This window comes from Myotis myotis, unplaced genomic scaffold, assembly GCF_014108235.1.
Source record: "Myotis myotis isolate mMyoMyo1 unplaced genomic scaffold, mMyoMyo1.p scaffold_m19_p_7, whole genome shotgun sequence".
Classification (NCBI taxonomy): Eukaryota; Metazoa; Chordata; class Mammalia; order Chiroptera; family Vespertilionidae; genus Myotis; species Myotis myotis.
Window position 1 is genome coordinate 91102212 of NW_023416379.1, and position 12697 is coordinate 91114908.

General features: G+C 44.9%; 1 protein-coding gene across 16 annotated transcripts in view; it reads right to left on the reverse strand.

The window, feature by feature from the left end:
* Positions 1-11222, reverse strand: part of RNF8 (ring finger protein 8) — a 45695-nt gene extending 34473 nt beyond the window's left edge. For 15 of the 16 annotated variants that reach the window (XR_004968717.1, XM_036316296.1, XM_036316292.1 and 12 more), the window contains exon 1: positions 5972-6159. Coding sequence is in view for 14 of the 16 variants with exons in the window: in XM_036316296.1 (XP_036172189.1) it covers positions 5972-6082 (111 nt within the window). In the remaining 2 variants the exon portion in view is untranslated. Of the gene's footprint in view, positions 1-5971; positions 6160-7634; positions 7706-10398; positions 10734-11073 lie in introns of those variants that run through there. The other variant, XM_036316298.1, reaches the window with a different exon arrangement.
* Between the last annotated feature and the right edge of the window lie 1475 nt (positions 11223-12697).

The following is a 12697-nucleotide window of genomic DNA, read 5'->3' on the forward strand; positions in this document are numbered from 1 at the left end:
AGTTATGAGGTTAACTCAAGAATCTTCTAGAAACTTCCGAAGAACTTAGTGAGACCTTTAAGGATCTTAGTGAGAATGCCAAAAAAATGGAAAAGGACCAGTCAGAAATTAAGCATACACTGACTGAAATAAAGAATAATATACAGAGGTTCAACAGTAGAGTAGAGGATCCCAAGAATCAAGTCAAAGATCTGAAATACAAGGAAGCAAAAAGCACCCAACTGGAAGAGCAAAAAGAAAAAGAATCCAAAAATATGAAGATAGTGTAAGGAGCCTCTGGGACAACTTCAAGCATACCAACATCCGAATTATGGGGGTGCCAGAAGAAGAGAGAGAGCAAGATATTGAAAACCTATTTGAACTGAAGGTCAGAAAAAGAGCTTCACAGACAAGAAAAAGCTAAAGGAGTTTATCACCACCAAACCAGTATTATATGAAATGCTGAAGGGTATTCTTTAAGAAGAGGAAGAAGAAGAAAAAGGTAAAGATAAAAAATTATGAACAAAGTGACAACAATTACATATCTATCCACAAGTGAATCTAAAAATAAAATGAATAAAAAATCTGATGAACAGAATAAACTGGTAACAGAATCAGGGGCATGGAAATGGAGTGGACTTACAATTTTCGGGGAGAAGGGGATGTGGGGGTGTGCAGGAAGAGATGAGACAAAGATCTTATATGCATGTATGCAGTACCTATGGATGCAGACAGTGGGGTGGTAAGGGCCTGGGGTGGGGTGGGGTGGGAACCGGGTGGAGGGGAGCTATGGGGGGGGGGGGGGAAGAGGGACAACTGTAATAATCTGAACAGTAAAGATTAAAAAAAAAAAAGACACAGATAGAAGATTGAAAGAGGACGTAGTCAAAGACAAAGCTCTCAGGAATGCCTAGTAAACATTCTACCACACGTTCTGGATATACCCTTCAACCAGTTGTAATTCAACCAAAGTCTCTGTATCAAGTCCATACTTTCCATCTTATCCCAAGGACAGCATGAGAGCCCCTGGAAAAGGTTGCAAAGGGGCCCCAATTGACATCTACCATACTTTCCAGAGGGACCAGTCTAGTTCATAATAACCCTGTTGAGGAAGAAAATGCAATTTTTCTGAGATCCAGATCTTGGAATTTCCTGCTTTAATGACCCATACCACAACCTTACCTGGGAACATTACACCAAATGACCTGTGGTTTTCTAAAAGCTGCCCGCTTGGCTCTTTTTGAAAATCTTTCAGGATCATGCCTGTCCTCCTCAGTCCCTCAAAGAGTAAATGACTTTCCTTGCTCCATCTTTTCTTCCCCACAGACTTTCACCTCAGTAACTGACACTATCATCCAATCAGCACTTAGCCCAAAACTCAGGAGCTATCTTTGATTCTTCTCTGTCCCTCATTCCCACATTCAAATCACCAGCAAATTCTACTAGCTGTAATTTAGTATGTCCTATATCTCTTCATTTCTAACTCTATGGCCACTATCTTAGTCAAAACAACCTGGCTTCCTCCAGTTTTTGCTTTTGCATTAGTCCTCTTTTTAAAAAAAAATATATATTTTGTTTATTTTTTACAGAGAGGAAGGGAGAGGGATAGAGAGTTAGAAACATCAATGGGAGAGAAACATCAATCAGCTGCCTCTTGCACACTCCCTACTGGGGATGTGCCCGCAACCAAGGTACACACCCTTGACCGGAATCGAACCTGGGACCTTTCAGTTCGCAGGTCGACGCTCTATCCACTGAGCCAAACCAGCTAGGGCTGCACTAGTCCTCTTAAACTTTATTCTTCAAACAGCAGCTGGGGGTAATGTAAAAACTTTATATCAGAGCATTTCCTCTCTTTCCTTAAAAGTCTCCAAACTTCCTTCCATAGCCCATGCGGTCCTGAATGCCCTAATCCCCTCTACCTCTTTAGTCTTATCTCATACCATGATCAGAAACACTCACTGCTACCTTTTCACTTGTCAGGCTCTGCTTAGAACACTCTTCTCTCAGACATTTATATGGGCTCCTTCTCATCTTTCAATTTTCAGCTCCCTGGAGGCCTACCCTAATTACCCTATCTAAAGTTGCTGCCTGTTGCCTACCCACCTCCATCCTACTCCATTGCATTCCTTTAGGTTATTAGCATGCATTTATCACAATCCAAAACTAACTTGCTCGTTTTATTTATTTCTGTCTCCATATTACTAGAATATAAATTTCATGAGCCGAGACCATATCTGTCTTGTGTACCACTGCATTTCTGTACCTGACATGGTGCTCAGTAAATGTCTGCGAATGAATATAATAAAGAGATCTTGCTTATGCATCCTCCCAGATTCTAAAATGGGCGCTTTTTAGGTCAGAAGTTGGAAAGTGGGTTATTACCACTGGAAACTATAGAGCAACAAGCAGCCAGGAACTCTTAAAATCTGACTTGTTGCCCTTAAATATTTTGTGGTGACCACTTCTACCGAAACCATAAGTCCAAAGTTTTGCAGTTCTTTGATGGTTTGTTAGAAATTACATTAATTGGCGTGGCTGTGGTGGCTCAGTGGTTGAGCACTGACCTATGAACCAGGAGGTTATGGTTTGATTCCTGGTTGGGGGACATGCTTGGGTTGCGGGCTCAATTTCCAGTGTGGGGCATATAGGAGGCAGCTGATCAATGACTCTCATCATTGATGTTTCCATCTCTCTCCCTCTCATTCCTCTCTGAAATCAATAAAAGAGATATTTTTTAAAAAATCCATTAATTATAGAAGTTCCTCTGAATTAATATATGTATATATCCTTTAAAAATTGAGTATTTAAGGATTTATCGTCAACCATATTCAGTATGAATTCCCATTTAGGAAGCTTTATTTCTAATAAAGGAAGTATTCCATATTCCATTTTAATACTTGAGGGGAGAACCATATTGCCATTGTAAATAGCCTGGAAAAAGTAATACAGAAAAGGGAGATGAGTGTCCTTTTTCTGAAATTGCCTCCTACAGACTCTGGATCTAGAAAAGGAAGGACACAGTATTTTTTTTATTTTTAATCCTCACCTGAAGGTATGTTTCCACAGATTTTTAGAGAGTGGAAGAGAGAAGGAAAGACAGAGAAACATCGACTGGTTGCCTTCTGCATGTGCCCTGACCAGGGGCCAGGGAGGGGAGGAGTCTGCAACCGAGTAACAAGGTACCTGCCCTTGACCAGAATCAAACCCAGGACCCTTTGGTCTGTAGGCCATGCTCTATCCACTGAGCTACACCAGCTAGGGTGGAGACACTCTTTTTGGTCCTTCTCTTCACTGGCCCTAAAATTTACATTAGTAAACCAAGGCTCAGCAGCCTGCAGTGAGCTTATCTGGATATCTCGGCATCAGTTGTTAACACAGAACTTAATTTCCTGTGGGAACTGAGCGCCAACAAACTACCAGCTCCTATGCTGGGGTTGTTTCTATTTGCTGTACAACAGTTTTGCAAAGCTTTGGACTTACTGAGACCATTGGTCTACAAGATTATCTTGTCCTTACCCACCTTCACCAGTCCTATCCCTTTCCTCCTGGGAATGGCTCCTACTGTTTACCAGATGACCAGCATGTATTCTAGAACCACCCTCTCTTTCCCTTTTCCAACCCTCTCAGTGCACAAGAGTGGAAGAGAGAGGGAAAGACAGAGAGAAACACAAGAAAGAACAAGGAAAAAAATGAAGATACGATGACTCCCCAAAGGCCTACATACTTATATGACCAGAAAACTAGATAATTTGCAATAAATCTAACTTGTTTTTTCAAAAAATGCCCTGGTTTAAGAAATATAAAGACATACATTCAGGCAGGCAATTTACTACAGTATTCCCTACAGTGAAATGAGAGGAACTTTGTTTTATCATTTGATCTGAGAAATCTGAGACTATGAATTGAACTAGGAAGGCAGGAAATGGGCCTCACACAGCTGTTATAATTAAATGATGCCAGCATACCTCTTAAAGCCATGTGCACATCAGCTTGTGCCATGGTTTGGGACTATTTCAGTAAGTAAGACCTCATCTCCTGGCTTTCACTCAGGCCTCTCTTCATACATCCTGCCGGCTATGCTCCACCTACTTCCCAAGACACCCCAACCTTGAACACATCCAGGCGGGCAGGCCTCTCCCCCACGCAGGACTGCGAGACAGCCAATCCTACGTGCTTTCGTTTTCACCATTCACTCTGGCATCTGTGGGCCTCTCTTCAGAGAAGCGACCCCACACAAAATTATCCAACAGTTTAAAATATGGATAGGAATGCTTTTTAGTTCTTTTGCTCTGGCTGCAGGTGTTTTAATGCTCTCTGTCTTCCTCTCCTCATCAAGACTCCCAATATTACCAAGCTATTCAGAAGTAATAAATTAATCCACAGCAATTTAATCTGAAGAATGAGTTCACACTTGACCTCTGAGTACTTTATGCATCGGTTCTCAACCTGTGGGTCGCGACCCCTTTGGCGGTCGAACCACCCTTTCACAGGGGTCGCCTAAGACCATCCTGCATATCAGATATTTGCATTACAATTCATAACAGTAGCAACATTACAGTTATGAAGTAGCAACGACAATAATTTTATGGTTGGGTCACAACATGAAGAACTGTATTTAAAGGGCCAGAAGGTTGAGAACCACTGCACAGAGTTGTGTGTGGGAGCCTAGTACATGTGTAGGGCTCAGATTGGGTAATTATGTGAAAGCCCCAACCCTATGCAAATATAGTTATTATTCAGGAGTTGGGATCTTCATTTGTGAAACTTCCCAAAGGCTTAGGATTTTGGAAAGGGCAGTGTGGGTAAAGGGAAATGTGCATTCTCTAAAAGAATGAATGCCTAACGTGGATTTTGGGTAATGACACCTGGAGAGAAGAGGGATGGGGGGCAGAAGTGTCTTCCCGATGTTCTCCAAACCACAGCATACAAGGAACCCTTTAGAACCCCTAACCCAGCAGCATTTAAGGCTGGACCTGAATCCCTGCTCTAAATTGAGGAGCCATTGCTCCAAGACAGCACTAAACAATCCTCCTCTTGGCACTCGATCATCCATGCCTGCCTCAATGTTCTCAGGCTGCTGCACCGTGCACAGTATAAACTCCTTTTTCCTCGTTCAGCCACAGACTCCTTGAGAGCAGAGCCCTTATTGTTTGGCTCCTTTATAAGACACCACACAGTGTAAGCACTCAGTAAGTACCTGGAGGGCCGAGTTGAGACCATATAGTTGGTAGGAAAATCTAATTAAACATCACACATATGATGAAAGACTGCTTTGTCTTCCCTACAAATTGTTCCGAGACCCAAAGGTTCCATTCCGACAGCGGGTCCCGCCCCGGCTCCCTCCTCCCGCACCCTCGCCCTCCGTAGAACCCCACATTCCAAACGGCCTCCAGGAGGAGCGCCCGCCTCCCCTCGGGGATTTCTGCCTTTATGGCCGCACCGGGGAACGGCATCAGAGCCTCGGCTGTTCCCAATCCCGGCCCGGGGGTCCCGTCGGCAGCACCGAGCTCGCAGGAGAAACGTGGCCCGCCTCCCCCGCGCCCATTCCCCTTAGGAGTTAGAAAAGAAGGCTTTTTCACATTAAGTTTGAGCAATTTGACTCAAAACTCGCAACTGTTTTCAAATAAACTAGAGAAAGTTCACGATCTCCGCGCAAGTTGGGCTCACGGTTCCGGGGCCCGCGCCGGGCTCCGCGCGACCCAAACTGGGGCTGCCTGTCTCCCCTCCCGCCCCCCCCCCCCCCCAAGTCGCCTCCTTCCCCCAAAGCCAGCGGGTCCTCACGTCCTCTGCACCCACCTGCCGCCTCCTCCCGGCCGGCTCCCGGCTCGCCTCCGGCCCTTTCCCCCTCGGGGTCCCCACTTTCCCCTCAGTCGCCGCCCGGCGCACGCACCCAGCCGGGTCTCCCCTCCAGCCCTGCGCGCCTCTCCCCGCCCGCTCCCACCTCTTCCCATTCATCCGCGGCTCCCTGCGCTCCCCGCAGCCCGCGCACCTCGCTCCCGTCCTCCAGCAGCAGCCACTCGGCGTCCATGCCCACGCGCCGCAGGCACCAGCTGCGGCCCCCGGGGCGCTCCCGCCGAGCCCGGGAGCCGGGGTCCCCCATGGCCCTCGGCCCCGGCTCGTCTTCAGCACTCAGCCAGCCCCCGGCCGGGTTCCGGCCGCCTCGCCGCTTCTCTGACAACATAGCCACACAACAGACAGAAGCAATCGCTCTGCGCTCGCGATGGGCGCGAACTCCCGCCCCGCCCGCCCCGCCCCGCCCCTGCCGCTGCCGCCGCCGCCGCCGCCGCCAGCGCCAGCGGAGCCACTGCGCCTGCGCGGGAGGACGGCCGACTCCCGCAAGTGCCCCCCGAGTGCTGCGGGGGTATTGGGTCACCTAACTCTGCAGGCGCACCCGCCTCGCCCTTTCTAGTACCATCCCCCCTGTTCTAGCCGCACTGAACTGGAACCTCTTCTCACCTTTCCTTTCTCTCTTTTTAAAAAATATATATTTTTATTGATTTCAGAGAGGAAGGGAGAGGGAAAGAGAAACATCAACCATTAGAGCCCCTACTGGGGATCCAGCAGCAACCTGGGCATGTGCCCTTGATCGGAATCAACTCGGACCCTTCAGTCCGCAGGCCAATGCTCTATCCCCTGAGCCAAAGCGGCTGCGGCTTTTTTTTTTTTTTTTTAACATTTTGCTTCATGATGATTTCCATAAAACTGTAACCAACTTTTAACGTTAAACTTGTGGTAATTTTAAAATGTTAAGTCTGTTCCTAAGTAGTACATATTTTACATGACTTCCTTTTACTACCGGATTTCTTCTTCTGTTTAAATAAAACTCACACTAGGCAAATCTATCCAGATTTCTGGCCAGTGTGGCTCAGTGGTTGGAGGTTAGCCAGCACGGGAAGGGTAGTGGGTTGATCCCGATCAAGGGCACATACCTGGGTTGCGTGTTTGATCCTGGCCCCGGTGGAGGCACAGGAGGCAACTCTTACATAACGTTTCTCTCGAACTCTTCACCCCCATTCCCCTTCCTTCCACTCTCTAAAAATAAATGGAAAATATATATTTAAGGGAGAATTAGCAAAACAAAGTAAGAAATCGGTTACTTGAGGCTTAGGTGTGGGAGCCATGATGGAGTGCAAATAGACTTGAGAGAATTTTGGAAAGTGCTAGAAATTTTCTAAAACTGGATTGTAGTTATGATTGCACGGTTGTATACATTTACTAAAAAGTCACTGAAACATACATATACTTCCAATGGGTGAATTTTATGGTATGTAAATTATCCTTAATAAACCTGTTATTTTGTGTATGTGTGTGTGTGTTTTGTTAATCCTCACCTAAAGATATTTTTCTATTGATTTTTAGAGAGAGTGGAAGGGAGGGGGACAGAGAAACATCGATGGGAGAGACACATTGATTGGTTGCCTCCCACATGCGACCCTCCCCCACCCCACCAGCACTGGGGATTGAGCCTGCAGCCAGGAACCTGCCCTTGACTGGACTCACGGCCCATCAGTTCGCAGGCTGATGCTCTATCCACTGAGCCAAACTGGCTAGGGCATAAAGCTGTTAATTGAAAAAACAAAAACAAAAAACCCCTCAAAGTCCTTCCTTTGATTCTCCAATATAATGTGGTAACTGCTCCCTATAGTGAGTACCTCTGTGATAACTCAATGTCTCCTCTTGCCTTTTCAATCTTCCAATACCTGGTTAATGATTTTCTTAAATTCTGTTGAGAGGAAAGACATATATTAAATAAATTATACAAAGTATAATAGTAAACAGCTAACATTTATTGACAGCTAAGTGCCAAGAACTGGGCCAACCTCCCTACACTATCTTATTTGCTTGCCACTCACAAACAATATGATAGTGGTTACAATTATAATTCCTATTTTAGGGATGGTGGGAAAAGAGGCACAGAGAGGTTTAGAAGTCTTCTCAAAATAAAAATTAAATGGTGGAGTAGGATTCCAATTGAAGTCTGTTTCCAGAACCTGATTTCCTAACCATGGCTACAACCATGGAGCTTGTTATCTGTGTGGCATTGTCAGATCAAGAATTTCAGCCTGTGATGTCACAAAGGGTTAGGAAAATTGGTGGGTACCATAACCGCCCGTCTGCTTGCTGCTCCTTAGCGCTGCCGCAGAGGTGGGAGAGGCTCCTGCCACTGCCGCTGTGTTTGCCAGCCAGCGCTTGGGAGCACACTGATCACCAGGGGGCAGCTCCTGCATTGAGCGTCTGCCCCCTGGTGGTCAGTGCGTATCATAGCGACCGGTCGTTCTGGCCGTTCTGCCATAACGGTGGCTTAGGCTTTTATTATATAGATGGTATTAGAAACCAAGATCTGGGCACTAGGTATGCTTGCTGGTAATGGAAAGTTGTTGCTTCTAGGCTCTCTCAGCTGACAGAGCAAGGAAAAATATGTGTGAATGAATACTAACCCCTCTATATCCACATACCTATGAGTATTTATATGTATGTAATAACATACATACATATAAATACATACATACATATATACAGCTACCTATTTCAATGTGTAAGCGAAATGTATGCATACTGACACTTTACAACTCTTAACGCAGTACCAGCTGCCACCTGGATCATTCCAGTCATCCCCTTGCTTATCTGTAGCCTTGCACTCCAAGAGTGAACCTGGCTCTCACTATCGACCATTCATTTACTTAACTATCATTTCCAGGATACGTGTATAGTGGCTTCATAATTGTTAGCTCATACACCTGCAGGAAACATCTTTTAACAACTAGAGTGGACTGCTTATGGCAGGTCTTTTGACTTTAGTCTTACAGAGTTCACTCAATTCCAGAGTTACTTAAATAGGATTGGCACCTTTTCTCCCCACCCCTTTCAGAGAGATTATTTCATTGGTTAGAATCTGTTGTCAAAGTCCCCATTCTGTCTGGGATCTCTTGACCTCATAAATGATTTTTTAAAATTTAAGTACCATTAAAGTTCTAATGTAAAGTTGTACAAGTTTTGGCAAAAGGCATAGTGTCACACATACACTATCATAGAGGATAGTTTCTAAGCCCTACAAAAATCCCTTGTGCTTCACCTATTCAGCTCCACCCCCACCCCACTCCCACATCTTGCTTGTTTTATTTAACAATATATCTTGGCGCACTCCATAGCAGTGTATACATATATTCCTGCTTGCTCTTTATAGTTGTAGCTACTCAATGTGTGGATGTGCCAGTGTTTCTTCAACCAGCCCCTTATTGATAAACAGTTTGGTTCTTTCCAGTCTTTTGCTATGGTAAATAGTTCTACAATGAATTAGTAGGTACCATTTTGAGTACTTATTACATGTTTTTTATATATTATTTTAATCCTTACTACCATCTTGCAAGATATCCCCATTTACCTAGGAGGAACCTGAGACTACTGGGTTGCCTAAGATGTCCTTACCATGAGCTTCTTAACGGTTATGTCTTGTTTTCTGTTGTATTCCTGACATTTTTATTGAATGAATGAATGTAACTCAACTAGTAAATGGCAGTACAGGGGCTAAAGCCAGGGCTGTGAGCCTGGACCTACCTAGCCCCACAGGCAGCCTCATTACAATCTAGCCGTGGTCTCTAAGCTGGGATGGCCATACCTGGGAAAGAGAGCAGGATGCAGAAAATGAAGCAGGTATTACCTGTACCTGTGGATCTGACATGTCTCACTGCATATACTCAATCAATGTTAACTGAACAGGTCTAAGGAATGTTAGAAAGAATGGGGAGATGGGGAAGGAAAATGACAAGAGGAGGAAGCAGAGGGCAAGAAGAAAAGGAAAGTGGGAGAAATATGGAAAGAAAATGTGGCAGATTATTTTCCAAGATGATTACAAGAATATCACCCATCCCACATGCTCTTACTCTCAAGTGGCAAGAATCTAAGTGAGTATGTGACTCAGAGGGGATGCTACGCCATCAAAGGTGATAGTTTCCACCGGGCCTTTTGGGGCTGCTTTTGGAACCCAGTCGCCATGAGGAAGCAGAAAGAACCACATGGAAGAGGCCACAGGTAGATGTTCTGGCCAACAGCTCCAACTGAGGTCCCAACTTGATCCAGCATCAACTGCCAGACATGGGAATGAAGGGGCCCCTGGATGACACCCTGACCATGACTCACCACAGCCTTTGAACCTTCCAGCTGAGGCCCCAGACACTGTAGAGTAGATCCAAGTCATCCCTCTTGTGCCCTGAGTTCCTGACCCACAGAGCTGTGTTCAGCCATTGTCTGGGGACAGTTTGTTATGCACTAAAAAGAACTGGAACAGGAAAAGTGGGGTGGGGGACCCTTGAACAGTCACTGGTTGTCTGCCATAATGCTATGGTAATACTAGCTGCTGCGATATACAAACCCCAAATTTCAGTGACTTAACACAACAGAAGTTTATTTTTTACTCACGCAGTTATTCAGTGCAGTGTTTCTGGATGGTGGACAGCCTTCCATTAAATCATTCAGGAACTCAACTACTGTCATCTGTGGCTTCTCTATTGTCCAGAGCTCGGAGTCCTTTGCATCCAGAAAGCAAAACTGGGAAGCCTACTTTTTAACTGTCTTGTCTCAGAAGTGACATATATTCCTGCTGCTCACATTTTATTGGAGAGAACTGGTCACACAACCCCACCTCGATCCAAGGAAGGTCACGGAATGTAGTCCCTGGCTGGTCAGCCAGTTCCCAGAGACAACTCTACATCATGGAAAAGGACGCATGGATTTTGGTGGTCAGTTAGCTATCTCTGGAAGACGGCAGAAGTCAAGTTAAAGAATTAAAATGATGATCATGACAAAGCTTTCCCTTTCTCCCCCTCTCTCCCATTTCCTTTATCTCCTTGGAAAAAGATGGAGTACAAATGATCACATTTGCTCGCTGTGTGGCTTTGTGTGAGACCAGCCCTTAACCAAGTCAACAGTAAACTGGAGGCCACTGGAGCGTGGTAGTGAGTTGCATGGAGTCTGGAGCCTGGGCTCAAATCCTAGCTCTCCTACTTACTAGATATGAAACCTTGAGCCAGTTACTTGACCTCTCCAAGCCTGTTTCCCCATTTGTAAGATGAGGGTGATAAGGATAGCACTTACCTTATAGGATTGTTTTGAGGATTCATTTGGTTAATTCTGTAAGATAGTCATGCGTGGTACATGGGGAGTACCCAGTAATTGTTAGCTACTGTTGTAGAAGAATGGGGTGTCCGCTTCTGCAGAAGCCTCCTCCTGGGGGTACAAACGCTATCTTCCTACTCTTTTCTATACTCTCTTGTCTAAGAGACACCAATACAGGATGTTTCCCTTGTTTAAATTGGTGAAAGTTATAAAGTAGAAATCCCTTCAATAAACTTTAAATTCTTTTATTACCTATCTCCAAGCAAGATGAGTTTTTCAAAATGTGTAACCAAACACATTTGGTGAACAAGGATGAATCCACTTTGGGGGCACAGCTCTGCCAACTGATTTGAAGTGTGATTTCCTATGTGAGGGTCAATAAAGAGGAGCTGTTGTTTTTTTTTCAAATTCAGGAACTTTTCCATTATGTTTTCAAAAGATTGAGCAGAGAAGAAAGGGGTCTTGATGTAGCATCTCAAGCAAAGCCCTGTTGTTTCTCCCTAAGGACTTTCTTGAGATCACAGGATAAGTTTTCCATATATCACTGCATTTAGTCTCACCTTGGGGGTAGGGTGGGCAGCGAGGGCACAGGTGGCTTCCCTAGACTCAGGGTGATTGGGGGGAGCTAAGACCCAGCCTTACTGTGTGTGTGTGTGGGGGGGTGGGGCCGGCAGGGGGGGAAGGTGAGGCTGATGGCTCCACATTCTCATTCACTCTACCTTTCCTCTTACTCATTTATTCCACCACTGTCTCTTTTCCACCCTCCCCCAAATGTAAGACTTCTGCTGAAGGATTCAGGGAAAGATGTCTTTTATTTAACGGGAAATGTTTTAGAAAAACAGAAGCAGGTGAGGAGGGGAACAGGGACCATCTGCTTTGGACAGATTGTGCGCTGAGTAATATTTTATGTAAACATAGGACTTCAAGTATAAAGTCAGAAGATATTTCTGGCACCTTTAATCAAGTTTATGATATTTTGGAAGTACTTATAATGAGTCATCAAGTTTATTATATTCTGGAGGTATCTGTAATCAGTAATTAGGTGAATGTTTTAGAGGTACTTGAAATCAGTCCTGTATGAAACCACCTCGTTCCTTTGTGATCAGGGCCCTGTTTCTTTAAGCCAGCAGTTCTCAACCTGTGGGTCGCGACTTCTTTGGGGGTCAAATGACCCTTTCACAGGGGTTGCCTAAGACCATCGGAAAACACATATATAATTACATATTGTTTTTGTGATTAATCACTATGCTTTAATTATGTTCAATTTGAAATTGAACAATGAAATTGGGGGTCACCACAACATGAGGAACTGTATTAAAGGGTCACAGCATTAGGAAGGTTGAGAACCACTGCTTTAAGTACTCACATCCTTTAACTTGCTAAATATCAGTGTCCAGTTCAAATATTTATTACCCATCTGATTTAAAAAATATATGTATTTTCCACCATTCGGTTGATATGCATATTAGGCTTTTGTTATATAGGATAGCCTGGTCAGTGTGGCTCAGTGATTGAGTGTGGACCTATGAGGTTCGATTCCTGGTCAGGGCACATGTTTGGGTTGCGGGCTTGATCCTTAGTGTGGGGCGTGCAGGAGGCAGCC